Source organism: Ictalurus punctatus, chromosome 3 (genome assembly GCF_001660625.3).
Source record: "Ictalurus punctatus breed USDA103 chromosome 3, Coco_2.0, whole genome shotgun sequence".
Lineage (NCBI taxonomy): Eukaryota > Metazoa > Chordata > Actinopteri > Siluriformes > Ictaluridae > Ictalurus > Ictalurus punctatus.
This window is the reverse complement of record NC_030418.2, coordinates 29,896,662-29,917,289: the sequence shown is the minus strand read 5'-3', so window position 1 is coordinate 29,917,289 and position 20,628 is coordinate 29,896,662. Positions and strand designations below refer to the sequence as shown.

The 20,628-nt window shown below is 40.1% G+C and overlaps 1 protein-coding gene across 11 annotated transcripts in view; it reads right to left on the bottom strand.

Moving 5' to 3' along the window:
- Positions 1-20,628, bottom strand: part of npnta (nephronectin a) — a 64,831-nt gene that overhangs the window by 21,933 nt on the left and 22,270 nt on the right. For 2 of the 11 annotated variants that reach the window (XM_017463310.2, XM_017463311.3), the window contains 3 exons: positions 15,326-15,418; positions 8,666-8,761; positions 493-612 (listed from right to left, as the gene is read on the bottom strand). The exons of 1 other annotated variant lie outside the window; for it this stretch is intronic. In XM_017463310.2, coding sequence (XP_017318799.1) covers positions 493-612; positions 8,666-8,761; positions 15,326-15,418 — 309 coding nt within the window. Of the gene's footprint in view, positions 1-492; positions 613-8,665; positions 8,762-13,750; positions 13,983-15,325; positions 15,419-20,628 lie in introns of those variants that run through there. 8 more of the 11 variants (XM_017463312.3, XM_017463314.3, XM_017463315.3 and 5 more) reach the window with 6 other exon arrangements.

Genomic DNA, 20,628 nt, shown 5'->3' with positions numbered 1-20,628 from the left:
CCTGATGGCGGAATGTTTAACAGTAACATTTCACTCAGTTCCCATTAAGAGTGACATGATTTTTGAAAGGCTCTGGTTACTTCCTCTACTTTCTCCAAGATCCTAACAAGACTCATACTACTTGTGTAGTAGTAAAGCGTTTAGAAATGGGTTATTCTCATTTCCACACTTTCTTCCTCCATTTGAGCAGAACTGGACATTTTTTTAAATTCTTACTGTTGGCTCCTGAGCTTGTTAATTAAGCCGCACTGATGAATATGTTGGCGAATTTACATGCATCAGACATCTGTGCATGAAGTTAAATCTGTGTAGCGCAAAAACAGCATCTGCTCATTAGGGTTCAGCCTTAGCGCCATGCCATTTCCATCTGCGACAGCGAGCACGCATGACTGGCGAATGCACTGAGCGGTGGTGGTGTTAGTGCGTGAAAGTGGAGCAACACGCCAGCTGGATGGCTGAGGGCTAAATGAGCAAAAGCGAAGCGCGACTCACTTCCGCAGGTCCCGTCAGGCTGAAGCATGTAGCCGTTGAGGCAGTAGCACTTGTAGCTGCCGTACGTGTTCATGCACCTGTGTTTACAGGGTCGAGGCTTCAGGCCACACTCGTTCAGATCTGCAGGAGAGAGAGAGAAAGACGAGTTAAGGCATCCAGACAGAAAACCTTGCGATGTGTGGTGTTAGGAGAATATAGCCAGCGGTCACAGTTCAGGGGTCATTCCCCTTAAAACTGTGAGTTTGTGGGAGTGATCTGTGTGGCGACGATCCGTGTCTTAACAGGTCCACCTTCAAGAACTCTCTTCCTGGCTATTACTGTACCTTCTAATAGAGGTATTTCATCACCACCCACACTTACATATAGTCACTGTGTTTTTCCTCTGACATGTCTGTGATGCTAAATGCCAGCAACCTATGGCCTTTTAAAAAATATTATTAGACACTGTGATATGTCGAGTTCAGATTAGATGGATTGCCTGGAGTCGAGCACCTGCCAAAACGCTCGGAAAGCACACAGAAAAGTCAACAGAGCCCGGAAATTAATCATAGGCCGCTAGCCCAGTGCGTGCATGACAAGAATACAAAGAATTCCAGCCCACTTGCATGGAGGTGAAAAACGATTCCACGCTCAGCAAAGGGTCGACACTGCTTAACTATGTATCACTTTCCTCCCCATAATGTAGGGTATATCTGCTGGTTTTCTGTGCGTGGAGTCTAATTTACCCCACAGTGAAAGCAGATCCTGCTGGCAGGCGTATGAGCAGATTCAGTGTGGCCCAGCGCAGAGAGAATGGCGCCATCTTTAGCTTCGGGTTATTCCTGGAATGTATTCTGTGGCATAGCACGACTGCTACTTTTGACAGGTGCCACCGATTTAAATAGACAAATGTGCTAATGTTGTTGACTGCATAAACAGCAATTGGCACTAATGTGAGGTCATTGCTGGGGCACTGTCAGTAAAAAAAAAAAAAAATGTTCATCTTACCGCACTGGTGTATTTTTACTCCACCAGGTAGATGTACAGTTACAGTTTTCATACTTTGACCAGTCTGTGCATTTAAAATGATTTTCCATACGAGAATTTAATCATAAACAAAAGAAAAATGTTTTATAACGTTTGGGGAAGGAAGCACGAATGGTGTCAAGATTCTGATTCACACTTTCTTAATATGTAAAACTAATAATCAATTATTGATGTCAATGTACACTATATGGCCAAACGTATGTGGACCATTGCACCCATATGTGCTTTTTGAACATCCCATTCCAGATGCTGTTATAATAAGCTCCACTCTTCTAGGAAGGCTTTCCACTAGATTTTGGAGCATGGCTGTGGGGATTTGTGCTCATTCAGCCACAACAGCATTATTGAGGTCAGGCACTAATGTCAGGCGAGGACACACACTTGGCCTTCCATTTCATCCCAAAGGTGTTGAGATCAGGATTCTGTGTAGACTATTTATTTCTTTCCAAAACAACCTAAACAACCCATGTCTTCATGGAGCTCACGTTGTATATTACAAGGGCATCGTCATGCTGGAACAGGTTTGGGCCTCTTATGAAGGGAAATTGTAATGCTACAGCATACACAGACCTTTTTATACAGTTGTGTGTGCTTTCAACCTTGTAGCAACAGTTTGGGGAAGAACCACATATGGGGTCATGGTCAGGTGTTCATATATTTTTCGGACATATCGTGTATATATGGTATTATATATTTACACCACAACACTGTTGAATTCTCAAATCAGTAGGTGTGGATTCATTTTGTATAACAGCTATAATAATTCAAATGTTGTTTTTATTTTTTATTAAGGTGCACATTATTATACGTTATCTATAATAACAATTCAGTCACAGAGGCTTGTATGACAGATGCTCCACATAATCTAAGCATAATAATAAACGTTATTTTTTTTTGTGTTATTTAATAAAGCATTTAATTTTATATTTAATAGCACGTTTGCCTCACACCTCCAGGGTCGGGGGTTCGATTCCCACCGTGGCCCTGTGTGTGCGGAGTTTGCATGTTCTCCCCGTGCTGCGGGGGTTTCCTCCGGGTACTCCGGTTTCCTCCCCCAGTCCAAAGACATGCATGGTAGGCTGATTGGCATGTCTAAAGTGTCCGTAGTGTATGAATGGGTGTGTGAGTGTGTATGTGATTGTGCCCCGCGATGGATTGGCACCCTGTCCAGGGTGTACCCCGCCTCGTGCCCGATGCTCCCTGGGATAGGCTCCAGGTTCCCCGTGACCTTGAAAAGGATAAGCGGTATAGAAGATGGATGGATATATTCATTGATATGGTGATGTTTTCTGTTTAGGAGACATTTCTGTAACTAGAGTCTCTAGTGTCAGTGCTTTGTAACGGTCAGGAAGTGTCCCAACACGTGAGCCAAGCTGCCCTTTTTTTGTCTTATGAGCTTCAAGAAAAAAAAAAGAGAGGCTGGTGAGAAAACAACAGTTTATAGAAACTATAACGTAAGTGATATCAGGAACTAACTTATCACGTGGACGTTCTACAACATTAAATGTATCTGTAAACTGATAAAAGGGTAACGTTTTGTTCATGAATGAATTAAAAATCGCTGTTGTATAAGCGGAATAGCACACTTTAGGCCATGATGTTACTGGAAAAATAATCCAGCCCTGGTAATCTATAGCAGCATGGTCTGTCTTGTTATTTCTTAAGTACTATAGATTTTGAGTTGCATTCTTAAGTCTTTAAAAATGTTTTTTCTCAATATCTTCAGTAGGGAACTTAACCTAAACATTACATTTTCCCCAGGAATCTACGCAAAACCTGCATCCATGTAAATAGGGTTTTATCAAATAATAATCTATTTGTATACTGTTATGTGAAAGTTATTTTAAAGACTGGGATTATTACCAATGAAATCCATTAGTTGAAAAGTTAGTGAAAATCTGCAAATATTATATGTTACATAACATATGTTCAGTTGAATCAATCGCATTTTTCATAGGTTAAGTTTCAAAACTGGTTTTTAAGGGAAAAATCTACTCATTTTCCTGAACAGCTAGCAGTTATACCTTACACATCAACCTTTTACCTTTTAGAGCATCGAATCTGAATCTACAAAAATAATAATAATAATAATAATTCAGTCTCTAGTGTATTTATTTAAAGTGAGAAACAACACACAGTATGTCAAAATGTTATCTAGGCATGAATTCTAGGCAGCCTTTAATGTCTGCAACTTGCAAATGCCCTCGAAATGCCAAACATTTTATAACAATTATATTGAGGTTGGGTGAAAACAAGATGTTTTTCTGACCCCCATGGTGTGTGCGTGTGTGTTTTATTGGTCTTACTATACTTTACTTTCTGCCAAACTTCCTGACAGTTGACAAGCTTTTATAACTTGCACAATGTCAGAGGAGTCAAAATCAGGACAGCAGGCAGAACTCCTCCATCTCGCTCTGCACAGAATCATGCACAATCAATTCAATCCTGCTTTTTCCAAATAAACTCCAATTATCATGTAATTGAGGGCATAAATTACAGGAGGCAGAACAAGCCAAACCTTCTGAGTAGATAGTTAGTTCTTGTGGATATCATCAGGGCCGGTCAACGTCACATGCTCGTTACTTATTAGGATGTGGTAATGAAGTGGCATGGAAGAGCAGTTGGCAAATTAATCAGACTAGAGGTTAATTAAATGTTAGAACTCTATTCAGGAAGTATGGGAGTCATTTATTTTTCAATTATACCACAGCACTGTTGATTTCTCGAATCTGACTGATCAGAAAGTGTTTATTTTCTATGACAGCTGTTCTGACAGTACAGCCAGATGTAATGCAAGTGATCGGTTTATGCTAATGCATGCGTTCGAATCCGTTATCGTTTCTATAGTAACGTCTAATTCGTAGGGTCTTGTCTGTCCACACAATCTAAGCCTAATAAATAAATGGATTAAAAATATGTTGTTTAACAAAGAAATCATAGTAACCTTAATTATTAAGTGTTCTGTAAGGAGATTTATGGAAGGAGTCTCCAGTGTCAGCACTTTGTAGCAGTGAGTAAATTTTCTACTATAGGAACGTCATCAGGCGTTTTGTTTTGTTGGTAACATGCCAAGTTGCCATCTAGTCTTATTAACTTTAAGAGAGAAAAAAATAGATGGTAGATAGTGAGGGACTGACTGTTTATCACTTCTTGATTTGTGGATGTTCCACAACATGAAGTGTAACTACAAATGGATAAAATGTATGATGTGTTCAATTCAATTCAATTCAATTCAGTTTTACTTGTGTAGCGCTTCTAACAATGGACATTGTCTCAAAGGAGCGTTACAGAAACATATAAACACAGGATACAGATTTTAAGTGTGTGAATTTATCCCTATCGAGCGAGCCGGTGGCGTCAGTGGTGAGGGAAAAACTCCCTATGAGAAGATATGAGGAATAAACCTCGAGAGGAACCGGACTCAGAAGGGAACCCGTCCTCATCTGGGGAACAACAGATAGTGTGAAAGTAAAAGAAAGTTCATTATGGTTTTTACATGAAGTTTTTCACGAAAGGAGACCTATGTGTTGTTCTGTTAAATAAAAATGTGCAAATGTTGATACATCGCTGTGGTTTATGACTAATAAAACATTTCAGGATGGTAGTGGAATACTAAAATAATCAGCTACGGGGTGGTAATGACCTTCTGCATAGGTGATTATTTCCCTATAACACTACACGCTGGTGTGTTTAATTCCTTACATGGCAAATAATGGAGGAAGCGCATGCATCATTGTTATTTGGAACGTGAGCATATACACTATCTGAACTCACTAATGCAGCATTTTCTATATGGCACGATACCAAAAACCATGTGCACAGGTATCAAAATGTTCTCTTAACCTTACACTTTTCCCCTTTGGCTTTTTTTTTTTCTTTTCCATTTCTCATTCTTCCATTTCCATAATAATCTCGGCATCAGTAGGAACTCAGCCTTCAGGTGAACTCTCAGGCAAACTTCTCTTATCAAACTGAGCCTCCAAATCTCTATTACAAATACATACTGCTAAGGGAGGAAAGAAAAGGGTTTTCCTTTTTTTTTCTTTTTTTTTAGCAGAGACTCAGCTGGTTCTTTCTTGCCTCTGGGGGGAAAAAAAACCCCTGAAAACAGCAAAATTTAAATGTCACGAATGTGGATTACTGGAACTGCCATCTAGTGTCAGTGAGCTGGGAGCGAGCTACAGCCCATGCAGGAACAAATGAGAAAGAGCACGAAGCAGAAAGGTTTGCTGTAGAGAAGAAGAAAACAGAGGGGGAAGATGAAGAAATAAAGATGGGGAGAGGGATAGTGGAGAACAAGAAGGAGATGGAAAGAGCAGGGTAGATTAAACCAACATTACACTATGAGGCACAGCCTTTCACTGCAAATGGTGTGTGAAAAATCTAAGCTCACTAAACGATGAATAGAAAGATTTAGAGACAATAAGACAGAGATAGAGAGATAGAGAGGGGGGAAGGGAAGAAGACAGCCTGAATTTTTGAAAAATAAGTAAGGAATAAAACATGCTGTTTAGGAAAATCATCAACGACGGAGTGGTTCTCACTGACATTATAGAAAAATAATCAGTTGTTCTGTTACCAGACTCTCTTTTTAGACAAAAAAAAAAACAGCTTATTATGTTGGAACTTGGAAACTTTTTCCAACACGCTGACACTGGAGACTCCTTCCATTAACGTTAAATAAACATCTCCTCACAGAAAACTTCACCACGAATGATGACGGATTTTTAATTTGTTAAATAACAACATACAAAAAATAAATCCATTTATTATTAGACCGATCATGTGAAGCTTCTGTCAAGCAAGTTCGTGTAAATGAGTTGTTACCATAGAAATGATAACGTATTAGAACAAGCGCCTTGAAATAAACCTGCGGTCAGAGCTGTTGTAGAAAAAATTAAGCAACACCCTCTGACAAATACGAATTGCGAATTCAAAAGCATCGTGTGACCAATAATGTAGGCTCTCATCGAACTCCCTATAGTTTTGAATATTTCAATTCGCTTGATAGGTTCCTCTCCTAAGCGCTTGGTGCGGGAAGTGTGTAGCAGAGCGAGGGCGCCGTCTTTCTTAAGTACGCTCGCTTTCTCCCTTCTTAAGAATCGTGACCTGAAGATTCAGAAATCCTAACAACGCTAAATTGAGGAAAGCAGAAATTAATAAGAATAAATACGAATGCAAAAGAAAAAAGATATGAATAGGTACAGCATTTTTTTTTTAAATGATGACTGATCACTCTAATTTGGCTCTAGTACAACACATTTATTTTCCCTACAATTTAATCTATCTCTTCTATGTTTTCCCTAACTCTTATATTTCTCCACATTTGATGTCTTTTAATGAATTAAACCTCTAAGCGTACCTTCCTTTAATAAAGCATCAATTAGAGTCCTATTAGAAAATGAGACAAAGATTTAAACACAAAGATTTATGATTTTACTGGAATACTTGTTTTATAAAAGAGCTGTTGGTTATTTTCAGAGACTTCTGCTCCATTTATTATAAAGTTAAGATGAGTTCAGATGACTGAGCGAGAGAGAGAGAGAGAGAGAGAGAGAGAGAGAGAGAGAGAGAGAGAGAGAGTTAAATGTGATGCTTGTTCCAGTATTTAGAGGTGATATTTGTACTGTGGTGCTTTTGGGAAACTCAGCCTGCGACCTTCTACAGACCTCTACCTTAATTGCCTTTTTTTCTCCCTTTTTTGTTATGGCTATTCAAGCTATAATACAACATAAACACCTCCATGTTTTGTCTGACTGTGTCAGATTCTGGGTCAGTTTCTCACAACACAAAGGCACAGTATCACATTTGAAGAGTTCAGATTTGAAGAGTTCAGCAGTAGCACTCGTGCTCACAGAGGAGTTTGAGAAAGACTGGGAGAAGAAACGCAGTGAGACGGAGAGAGGGGAGATGAAAGAGTGGGTGTGAGAGAGAGCAGTAGGTCAAGCTTTTGGGTGCTCTGAGATGAAAGATGGTCTGGTTCACAAGTTCATGGTCCTGGGAATCGAGTAAGACTTGCAGTCTGTGTGTGTGTGTGTGTGTGTGTGTGTGTGTGTGTGTGTGTGTGTGTGTGTGTGTGTGTGTGTGAGAGAGAGAGAGAGAGAGAGAGAGAGAGAGAGAGAGAGAGACTGCACGTGGTGCCATAGCACAGCTTCTCAAAAGATAGAGAGAGAAAGAAAGAGAGAAAATGGGGGACAGAGAGATACAGAAAGGGTGAGGGAGACAGAAAAAGAGACAGTGTGAGACAGTGAGAGAGGGAGAGTTAAGGAGACAGAAAAAGAGGTAAGGAGAGATATAGAAAGACAGACAGAGATAGGAAGAGGGAGAGAGAGACAGACAGATAGAACGACAGAGAGAGAGAGACAGAAGGAGACAGAGGGAGAGAGAAACAGACTGAGAGACTGAAAGAGAGAGACAGATAGGCAGACAGACAGAGACTCAGAGAGAGGGAGAGACAGAGAGAAAGAGACAAAGAGAGAGAGGGAGACAGAGATAGAGTGAGGGAGAGAGAAAGAGAGGGAGAGACAGACAGATAGAGAAAGACAGACAGGGAGACAGAAGGAGAGAGAACCATACTGAGAGATAGAAAAAGAGAGTGCCAGAGAGACAGAGCGAGACAGAGAGAGAAGCAGAGAGAAAGAAACAGAGACAGAGACAGAGATAGAAAGACAGACAGACAAAGACTCAGAGAGCAGGGGAGACAGAGACAAAGAGAGAGAGAGTGAAAGAGAGAGAGAGGGAGAGACTCAGAGAGAGGGGGAGACATACAGAGACTGAGACAGAGAGAGAGAGGGTGAAAGAGAGAGAGAGGGAGAGACTCAGAGAGAGGGGGAGACATACAGAGACTGAGACAGAGAGAGAGAGGGTGAAAGAGAGAGAGAGGGAGAGACTCAGAGAGAGGGGGAGACATACAGAGACTGAGACAGAGAGAGAGAGAGAGAGAGAGAGAGAGAGAGATGGCATGCTCGGCTTTCAGCATGTCATTCCGGCCATGCCCATCCAGGCTCTGGGATCTACTACGGGAAGAAAGGGGAGGGAAAAGGGGGGTATTCACTATGCTTGGGCTGAACGGACTGTGCCATGCAGGTGCTGTGGGGGGCAGAAGGGTGAAAAGAGGAATCGCCCAGTGACCGTCGGATTAGCTCACCCTCCGAAGGCACCCCCACTGCCGGATGGTCCATGGGAACAAATAGAGGAGGGAGACTGTCCCAGATTGGGGGGTTTACATAGTCCTGCTGTTCAGCTAACAGGTTAAAGAGAGAAAAGGAAACACAGACAACACAGCACACCGGATCACGTCAGTGCAAATCTCCAGCAGATCCCACACCTTTAACCAGTCCACATTCCTGCAGAGGACAAGAATGACATTATGCACTAAAGAGGATTATCCATGTGTGAGTTGGCTTTAAAAAAAAAAACGCCAAATTCCTGTGCTATGGAGATTGAATAGAGCCTGAGTGACTGAGTGAGTGAGTGAGTGAGTGAGTGAGCAAGTGAGGCACGTCTCTCGGCCTCCATCTGCTTCCTCTGAACAAAAGTGAGTGTGGTTTCATTGTCAAAACATGTCAACAGTCACGTCCAGATCCGTCCTCCTTGGCATCAGTTAGCACTATTTATTGTTAGCAGGCAAATGTATGTGTGTGTGGAGGGATGGGGTGGGGGGTGGGGGGAGTTGGGATAGGAGACGGACGTGAAAATGCTTGGAAGGGTTTGAAGGCTTTGAGAGGTTTGCATGTTTGCCCCACCTTTGCAGTGCAACAGACTCAGCTGCGCTGTTTTTATCCTGGTCAGCATTCCTAAATGCTAAAGCCGGAGAACAAAGGAAAGCATGTTGTGGTGTAATTGAACAATGCAGCTACGTTATGGCTAATTATATGATGACATGTAAAGCCTGTCCCGTAATCCGCTCAGCTACATTTCGCTTTCAAGTTATAAATATCGCAGGAAAACAGCCAGTCTGCCGTGTATGGTTTGTGCAAAACACGAGCTCTTATCCCACATTAAACAGTTGGACTGGAGACTTTGTTAACTTTAAACTGTACACACGCTTATCAGCTATAGCCGGAGCCAGAGGACTGATTGCATATATGAGCTATCGTTCTCATAATAGAAGCATTCACGGAGATGTGAATGGTGCGCTCGCCACCATCTGTTAACAAGATAATATACAAAGAGGGAAATGTAAGCACACTTGCCCTTAGATGGGGCTCGTAATACATTGCTTACAGAGAATGCTCGCAGCAGGTGAGCTGATTCTCATTTACAAAGTCGCCTACAGCAAATAATCATCTTATTAAAATGATCTGATCCGCTCCGAGTGAAGCGCGGCCAGGTGCCAGTGCGTCTAAATGGATTAGCGATTTAATCGGTTTATTTGCATTTCCTCACGCATCTGCTTCACATCAGCAGTATGACATGTTCCGAAGTTATGATGAGCGACTGCGGCTCTTTACACAAAATGGAGATCAAGAGAGGTTAACGCTAATGAGGCTTTAATTGGAATTTAGTCTAAAAGGCAGATTCGCATTACTGATTGGGCTGCAGTGTTTAGTATTGCTCAATTAGCATCGATTCGTTCATTCTGACAGACTTCGCTAACAGCGCAGTTATCCATTTAGCAGGTTGATACGTATTTCTAATGTGTCATTATCTAATAACATTGTTTCATTTGGATGGCTAATTCTGATTATACGAGGTGTGTCTCAATCAGCTCAGTAGTTCAGTAGTCAGGGCACCGATCAAGGAGTCGGCCATTTTCAATCGCAAAATCCTTCCAGTGCACTGGAATGGTCGCTCCCTAAAAAAGTCCCACAATGCACCGTAAAAACCAGGGAGCATCGATGCTCGCTATGTTCCCTTACTGGAGATGACGTCATGTTTTCTGAAGCCTCTCAGCTTCAAACAGGGGACGAACTCTCAGCCAAACTTCATCTACAAATGTAAGTAGCTTTTTAGTTATTGTTGTTATATCTCTCAAATGATTACTTACGTTAACAATTTTTTACTTTATTTGACGTTCTGTATACCGTTTAAGTGTTTAATGATTTTTTTTTTTTAAGTCCACTAGCATGTCTACAATCCTGCTCCATGTACCATGACAGAAACGTGTCTGATTAAGCTAACAAATATACATGACGTATAAAACGTAAATATTTTTAAGTTTTTTAAATTTTTGGTGACGTTTTACAAAGCGAGCACGTAGTCATATCGAAACTGGAGTTGTCAGTGTCCCAATGTGTAGTGAGCTGGAATTCATGTACACAATATACTGACTCACAACCTATGGAGCTGATTGAGCCATAATATGTGAGTGTTTAGGTCTTTTAGAATGTTTAACATACTAAAAAAGTCACATTTTCAATTTAAAGCTACGATTTTAGATACTTTAATAGTGGAAAGCATCACAAAATAGGCTCAATGGCTTCAACCCATCATTTAAGCCTGTGTAGTTTACTAGTTAGCGAGCTAACTTACCTGTTATTAGCAGTGAACAAAAGTACGGAGCTGATAAGGTGACATGGTGGTGTTTTTTTTTTTTTTTTTTTTTAATAAAGCATGGCCATAAACGAATATATTGAGGAAATTAATCTCTCAAGATCTATGTTGTGACAAAGCTCGTGACCACTATAGTATTTTATGATAATAATGAATGAGACAGAGAAATCAATTGAATTAGACTGTGGCCATAGGAACCTAAGCAGGGAGATAATATTACACTTCAATTTGGAGTGTCGCCTAACCCTAACCCTAAGATTTACTCGAGACACTGGCATTGAGGCATGGATAGATCATTAGCATATGTCATGTTGAGCAAATTCTTTAAGAGATTATAGACTTTGTTGCTCGTTTTATTTAGTCGAAAATAACTAACGTCTCAACTTTGTATGAAACAATTTTCATTGTATTTATACAGCATCTTTGTACAGGGTTGCTTACTGTAAAATAATTAGCTAAGAATTTTGACAATGTAAATCAAGACTCAGATACTGAAATCTCACTCATGTTGACCTGTGAGCTAGTTTTGCTAGCAGTTAACGAACCGGCTAGCTATTTGGGATGGCAGGAGTTTCATAGATATTGTTTTTTTATGAGGATAAACAAATCTCTATGACATTTCAGTATTTTCTGAGGCATTTGACTTTATTTATTCTACATAGAGTCTTTTTAATAGTTTAAAATGACGTGATGATATATCTTCACGTGACCGGGCGACTGTATCGGGTTTATCTGACAGACTCGGCTTTAACTGCAGGACCTGACAGTTTTATTTAAGATCTCACAGAACAGGTTACATACATGGTGGTGGATTAACTGGACTAACAACACCGTACGAGTTACTCCGTCTCCTGCTCGGACACTGACCTTGTCACAATAGTACAAATGCACGGCACTATACGCTACAGGGAACTTTAAGTTCAATCTTAAACATATGTCTCGATTTAAAGACGTAAAGACAACAAATTCGTAATATTGTCTGTGTACATACAGTATGTAGACACTTTTCTTTTTAACAGCCGCTCATTAAAGGCTATCTTGCACTAGGGCTATCTAGCAATCAACACATTACAGGGACAGATGAGGAAAGGGCGCTCAACACACTGGCTTTAGTTACACATTTGGAATTTTCCCACCAAAGCTGTTTGTAAATCAATTCACTCGATTTCACTATGAAACCAAGCAAGCAGTTGAATCAGTAAGTCTGGACTGTGCAAGACTCCAGATCAAACACTAAAGCTGCACCATAACGGCTAAAATAGTAAGATTAGCTCTCTCTGGATTGAAATCATGGTTAATTACACACTATTATTGAACCAACTGAAGCAAATAATCACCTCCGTCTCTCTTCGTCTCTCAGTCAGAGCGAATCATTTCATAATTATTTAAAATTAAGCTGCTTTGCTTTTACATTTGAGAATTCAAATAAGGCTGCTATTTAAAAGTCATATTAATTAAGTTCACTATTTTAATTTCCAGCACAAATATAATTCCTATCCAAAAAAAGAGAAAAAAACAATAAGCGAACATAATTAATAATTACAGTATAAATAATTTGTTTTCCTCTTTCGGCTGTTCCCGTTTGTGGTCGCCACAGCGGATCACCCATCCGCATATTGATTCTGGAACAAATTTTTATGCCGGATGCCCTTCCTGACACATCCCTCCCCATTTTCCAGGCTTGAAACCAGCACTGAGAGTGCACTGACTCTTGCAACCCTCCAGTGGCTGGGGTTGGTTCCCTGACTGGGAATCAAACCGGGCTGTGGCGATGAGAGCGCCGCATGCTAGCCACTAGTCCACCAGGGAACCTATCGTAATAATTAATCATCTAAATAAATATGCCGCCACAGTATGTGCTCGTTGTCTCAATGTGTTTTGGAAGCAGAGACTAGAAAATGATCTGAGCTTGCTCGGATTGGTCATACAGTTAAAGTATAAAGGTGAGGGCATTCTCCATGGCTTTTGAATGAAAAAAAATCCAAAATGTACTAATTTATTTTCCAAAAAAGGGAACCTTTATTTCCGCCTCACACCTCTAGGGTCTTTGCATGTTCTCCCCGTGCTGCGGGGGTTTCCTCCGGGTACTCCGGTTTCCTCCCCCAGTTCAAAGACATGCATGGTAGGCTGATTGGCATGTCCAAAGTGTTTGTAGTGTATGAATGGGTGTGTGAGTGTGTATGTGATTGTGCCCTGCGATGGATTGGGACACTGTCCAGGGTGTACCCCGCCTTGTGCCCGATGCTCCCTGGGATAGGCTCCAGGTTCCCCGTGACCCTGAAAAGGATAAAGCGGTATAGAAGATGGATGGATGGATGGATGGAATCTTTATTTCCTATTCAGAAAAGGAAGTTCAACCTTCCAATCTGATCACTTTGTTTGTTTGCTCTTTTTTTTCTATTAATCAAGTCAAGTGATGTCAAGTGGTTTTTTATTGTCATTCCTCTATACACGTAGCGTGTATACATTGGACCGAAATGTCATTTCTCTAGGACCAAATACACAACATGTGCGGATGTAATCATAATATGTAATCATAAACTATTTGACCGATTTTATAATATGTGATTATGCAGAATCTAACTCCCTAAGAGCCGCATTCGGTGTTGGTGAGTTAAGTTTAAAAGTTATGTTAATACTTAGCAAAGCAAGGGGGGAAAAAATCATAATTAATGGTGTGATTTTTATGCATTTAGGGGGGCGTGGTTGCTTAGTGGTTAGCACGTTTGCCTCGCACCTCTGGGGTTGAGGATTTGAATCACGCCTCCGTTCTGAGTTTGCATGTTCTCCCCATGCTTCGGGGGTTTCCTCCGGGTACTCTGGTTTCCTCCCCTAGTCCAAAGACATGCACTATAGACTGATTTGGAATTTCCAAATTGTCCGTAGTGTGTGTGCGATTATTATGCCCTGCAATAGGTTGGCACTCCATCCAGGATGTGCCCTGAGTCCCCTGGATAGGCTCTGCAACCCTGTGTAGGATAAGCGGTACAAAAAATGGATGGATGGATATTTATGCATTTAATATTGGTCTCTATTGGCATTCTATAGTTTTTTTTTTATGTATTTTGACCAAAACATAACACTTCAATGAGACATATTGTGGTTATATCAAACTGTCAGTCAGCAGTGTCCGACTTAATACTGCTCCTCGCTGGAGCAAATATTACGCAAGAAGAATGGGCTTAAGTTCAAGTTTAGAACTGTGCATAACTGAGATATGCCTCCGTTTTTGGCAACGCCTACACGACTGTCTGTGTTGTGCTAAAATCCCTAGTTACATCTGAGGTCTGAATATGAAAAAGTATTAACTCCTTCCTATGTGCATGTAACTCAACCCTGAATACGGCTCTAAATGTGTAGTTATTTGAAATGAAATGTCTTCACGTTGTCGTTTAAACGTTTAAATTCGCTCTATAAATGGAGACTTCGTAATACACACCCGGCTCATGCTTAATTCATTGACAAGGCTATTCTATACACTTGGATTAGTTCCACAGTAATATGTACTGTAACATGACTATCTTGTCTATTCATGTGAAGCGATCATTTCCGTCTCCTCTGCTCGGTGTTTTTGACATGACCACTGCCCTAACAATGAACCGACACGAAACTGCGTCAGGCTGGAAGGCGAGATCACTCAGTTCCACATTCCTGAGGGGTTTTGTTTTCCTCCTTCTTCCCTCCCTTTTAATTACACCTTCTCCCATTGCTCTCTTAGGGCAGTAGTTTCACTCCTCAAATCTCAAAAGCTGTCTCCTGTTACGTACTGATTTAAACCAAAGGTTATCTGCAATGCTGCCTCCTGATGTTAAGAGCACTTACCGTGCAATTACTTTGAAGTGCTATCTTTATTCAGTGCTGAGTTATCTGAGGCCAGTGGTTGAGATTGCATCGCTTAAAGGTTGAGAAGAAGTTCAGATATTATTGCTTCTCCATTCTGCTGAATAAGGCCTTTTATATTGTACATAGCACAAAAAAACCACGCAGTGAGTGACAGTAGTGTGCAAACTGAGACTTATTGGCCCACTGAGACATGACGGTCTGAAGCGAAATAAAAAATAAAAATAAAAAACTGGAACAGGAAAGGATACACAATGTCATATTGGGAATTATTATTATCAGAATAAATAATGCACTACATCTGTGCAAATTAATGAGTGACATGTTTTCCTCTTGCCATCTGTGATGTACTCTCTCTCTCTCTCTGTGTGTGTGTGTGTGTGTGTGTGTGTGTGCATGTGTGTGTGTGTGTGTGTGTGTAAATGAACATAATATAGTGTGTTTTCTTAGTGGTAAAGCTGAAAGCACTTACCTTGGTTGCAGGTCTTTCCCGTAAAACCAGGGTGACACTTGCACTTGTTGGGTCCGATACAGTCTCCGTGCTTGCATCCGTGCTGACACAGAGCTGTAGAGATTCCCATACAGGCGAGACAACCGTCAGTCATATACAACAGCAGATGCAAAATTTCACACATACTGTAAGATTCCAAGTCATCAAATCAGAACGGCTTTTAACAGCTTTATGGGTTAAAGATTAATACCATTCGAACAACCAAACTGATTTAGGAAAAGAAGCTTTAGTGGAAATTTAAGCGAGGAAACAAGATAGAACCATTTCAGGGTCAAACAAACAGGAAATGCTTCTGCATCCAATGCAGTGCATTCTTAATTAATATACTTTACGATGAATGACTGAATAATAAGCCTGGACTTGGGTTAAAACACTTGGAGGTGTGCTTTTATAGGAGAATAGTCATTATCAGGGTGGTGCAATGCTGCCAGATGTGATGCAGAGTTACTTTTATCCAAAGCGTTTTACACTGGTTCTCATTCACCCATTCACACACACACTCACACCAATGGTAGCAGAGCTGCCATTCAAGGTGCTAACTTGCCATTGTGCAGCTTGGGGTTCAGTGTCTTGCCCAAGGACAATTCTGCATGTAGAGTCATGTGGGCTGGGAATCGAACCGCCAACCCTTCGATTAGCGGACAACCCGCTCTACAAACTGAACAACAGCCACCCATTTTAACTATAACAACTATCCTGAAGTTTTTCTTCTTCTTACACCACAGCAATTTTCCAACAATTACAATTTTAAAATGAATTATTTATTCATGAATTTGATTGTCCATATATAGTTAGATTTAATGTCGTGGAACATCTGAAAACATGTTATTTCCTGCTAACGCTTGCTATAAATGAGCACAATAATATAAACATACTCACATCTGTGTTTTATCATAAGGGTTTTCACATGAATACCCATATTAAGCAAGAAGCAAAGCTCTAAATTGCCAAAATTGTCGTTTTGAAGAACTGTCCATTACTATCATGTGTTTTTCAAAAACAAACAAAAAAACATGAATAAAAGTATAAATGATTCCCTTGGCATATAGACTATTTAAGAACTACTTGAAATCGTGCTGTAGTGTTTTACTCCTTGATAAATAAACTAATTCAGATCATTTGCCCTGTAATGTTTTCCTTCAGACTCTGGGCCATACGGAGTACAAACTATTCTGCACTTCACCTTCACGACTCATTTCATCTAACATTTGGATTGGGACACAGCCTAGCTCAGACCTGTACCTGGGGAAATAAAGCTCCTCAGTTTCTCAAATATGAAAACAGTGGCATAATGCAAATTCCAGGCGCTGCTGCCTCTGAGTCAGTATATTAAGATATATAGAGGGAGCGGTGTGTGTGTTTCCGTCGCCAGCCAACATACACTTTTCTTTTCAATCAAGGAGCCGTGAGCCACAGCGAGCGGTTTCGTTTTCAAAGCCCTGTTCGCATTGGCAGCTTCCAGCCAAGTCACACTAATTTCCATTAAAAGCTTCATTAAGTCTGTCATAATACTGTCCTCTGAAAGGCGTTAATTATGCCCAGTGTGGGGACGAAGAGACAGACAGCGGGGACAATAAGGGACAGGGATGTCAGACACCTCCATCTGCCCATACACACACACACACACACACACAATCCCACATACACAGCAAGCAAAGATAGCGGTCTGAATAAGCAGACGAGGGAAGATCCTCACAGTGCCGTTCTGTCAATGAATTCAGCACCGGATCCAAACACAAACAACACTCCTGATCACACCAAAGCCAGTAATAACCACAGCCAATATCCGGCTATTCAGGGTTTCTGGATTCGAATGACACTGTAAATAAATATTATCTGCCAAGCATGATGGGAAAAAACATGGCAAAAGTGATCTGACTCGCTTTTTAGAAGACATTTTGATCAAACACAGTATGTATTATATATGTTAAGTCTGTTACCATATATATATATATATATATATATATATATATATATATATATATATATATAGTATTTAAAAAATACAAAAGTTCCAATTGTATTTATATGCAATCCATATGGAAAAGGAGGGAAATTTTTTTTTTAAATGATGGAAAAATATGAAAATATAACCTAATGCCAATCAAGTAATTCTTATAAAACTGCTGATAAACAAAACAAACAAACTGACTTTTTTTTAATACACCAACTGAACAAACCCAAATGCTACAGTAGTTTTAACAGAAATATATGATTTATTAGCTTTTTGTACTGCTGTATACATGATTCATTTTAAGTTAGTTTCTCGTTCTACTTTTGAAAATTGAAAAGCAACAATTAAAAGCACTGACGCAGTATAAGGGAATAATACAACACTATCGTTATTATGAAGTCCATCATTTCAATTAGGACAACACTCCATAAAATCAAACTGGCAATCAACGTAACAAATAACGTAAGCTATTAAGATATTTTGCAGTATGTGGTCTGCATATTGATTAGTCTGTCCTGGTTTCAAAGGGGCAACGCAAAGCTGCAGTGGAAAAGTCCTTGGATGAAACAGGGTAATGTTTTCTGTCATATATTTTCATTTTAACTCGAAAAAGTGCCATTTTTGTCTGGAAAACTTTGGTGGATGATATTTCGTTGCTGGAATTGACTGCAATATCAAACATTTTATCATTTTACCAGATCGCCCAGCGGACACACCCTGGATGGGATGCCAGTCCATCGCAGTACACCATTCACAGCTCCCTAAGAGTTGCATTCTGCTTACTGGTGGGAGGAAACTAGAAAACCCAGAGGAAACCCATGCAGACACAGGAGAACAGAAACTCCTAACCACACAGACCGTAACCTGAGCTCAGGATTGTACCAGAGACCCTGGAGCTACAAGACGGCAATGATACGCTGCCACCTTGATTGACTGCTCCTATGTAATTATTTGGTCAGTGTTTAAGAGACAAACCTTGAGCTTTTCTGAGTGCGTTTTGGAAATTGAAAACACTGAACACGACATCCGCGGCACGTTCAGAAGCACTTGTCTGATCTCTAAGACCCCGTCTCATTTCACCTTAGCAATCACAACACAACCTTTACTTCGCTTTTAAGCTGCACTGTGAAAGTCACCTGATCCAACCTTTCTTGAGTTACACCACATGGAGTAGTTTGGTAGTAGAACCAAACACAGCCAGTAGTTGAGCTTTGACTTTAAGACGTTATCCAGGTCACTGATTTATCTGGTCCGACAGGCAGCTATCAAATCCGATGAAATCGTGGATTAGTCTGGAGGACGTGCCGCCTGATCATGAGATGAGGTTATATTTGTAAGCACCAGAGCAGCAAAAAGAGCTTATGGAATGAGCCATGAGTAAGGGGAAACCTAAACTCTATGCCTGGCTCAGAAAAAAGCCAGCTCTTGGCATGCACATGCCTTAGGCAAACTGTGCCAAGGAAAATACCCTGTATTGACTAACCACATCAAAACCTGCCAACAGTGTCGTACATACTTTCTGGAGCTTCATTACCCAAGTAACTGGGGTAACAGTTTACTTTAAGCATGGATCACAAGACTGACTCAACCTTGTCATGACAGAGATCATATACTGACTTGCTATGGCAGTTTATGCTCCATGTAATGTGTGTATACGCACTAGATAAACTGCTGGACACAAATAAGAAGCATTAATGACTGATTTTTGTTGAACATAATTATTTATAAGGTACATTCTGTGCAAATTTTTTAATGAAAGGGTCAAGAACAGAGTCAGAATGCCCTTCGAGATGTAACCATAGCAACAATTGCATTAGAGTAGTCTATTGATATGTGAGCAGGTTCGCTAGAAGTAATAGCAATGACTTTCCATTTCAGTAATGGAGAAGTAAAATAACTACAAAGCATGTTTCCTAAATGCTTAAATAGGCAACAATGGGTCTTCAATGTGTCTTTACCTCAACCTCATTTATTACAGTACAATCCAGAATTAATGGCACCCTTCATATTAAATGAGTAAGAAGAAGAATAGCGCATCCTGTACAACGAGTAATGTTTTTAACGTAATCACACTGGAAAGGTAGATACTGTCATTTAAATATTTTTTTCCCGCAGCTACCTTCCTTAAATAGTGCAACGCATTCTGAAAAAGACTATTACTAAAATGACTAGCACACCATAAGATTAATGTGATGAAATGATAAGATCATGTGTCCAATTCCCTTCAAACTTTAAACTCTTAAAGACTTTTATTTTTCAAATTTCCTTTATTATGGCTCTGATTGTGTTTTCTGATTTTTTATATATATTTTTTTAAAGTGCACTTTCTTCATATTTTGACCTGATGTGCGGTTTAATAGCCATCTGTCTCTCTTATGTTAAAACAACTTTGATTTTCCTCATGGCGATGTATAATAAAGCAGTTTTTATATGTGTATAAAAGTTTCACCAAATATATTTACTGAAAGCGCACACAGACGTTTCTGGAAACTCAACTGCGTTAAAATGTTTTCTTTTTTTCCCCCCCAAATATGATGATTTGTTGCATTATTTTAAACGTCCATTAGCTGTGAGAATCATTTTGATAGCAAATTCTACATATTTCGAAATATATAAAAATAAATTAAAGTTTTTGTTAAGGGAGAGTGGAGTGTTTTCTGTGGACAATTCAATCGTGTGTACTGTACACTTTATACAAGCTTAATAATTCTCTTAAAGGGTGCCAATAATTCTGGAGTGAACTCTATTCCTGTCGTTTTTAAAACAGTCTGTTGAGCTTTATTTATTTCTCATATCTCATACTAAAATTACTAGTGGGTCCCTGGTCAGCATACCTGCTATTACAAAGGTCATAACAAGCCCTTTATGATGCTGCTATCGACTTAGAAATTTCATGATGAAATCCAGAACCTTTTATGAGCAAATGTCACGTTTCTTATAAGGTCAAATCAGGTAACATTTCATTATGCATTATGACAGTTGTAATAAGCATGTCATAACGTATCGTAAAGTGTGTAATAAACCTCACTAAGCAAAACATGACAGTGCAGTTAGATCATTAGACTCAAACTGTCAATTCACAACAATAGCACTTTTATGATATCATTACGTCAGTCTTATGATGACAAATGGTCTGCACTTATATAGCGCGTTTATCCAAAGCGCTTTACACTGTGTCTCATTCACCCACTCACACACACACACTCACACACTGGTGGTAGCAGAGCTGCATGCAAGGTGCTAACTTGCCATCGGGAGCAACTTGGGGTTCGGTGTCTTGCCCAAGGACACTTCAGTATGCCGAGAATCG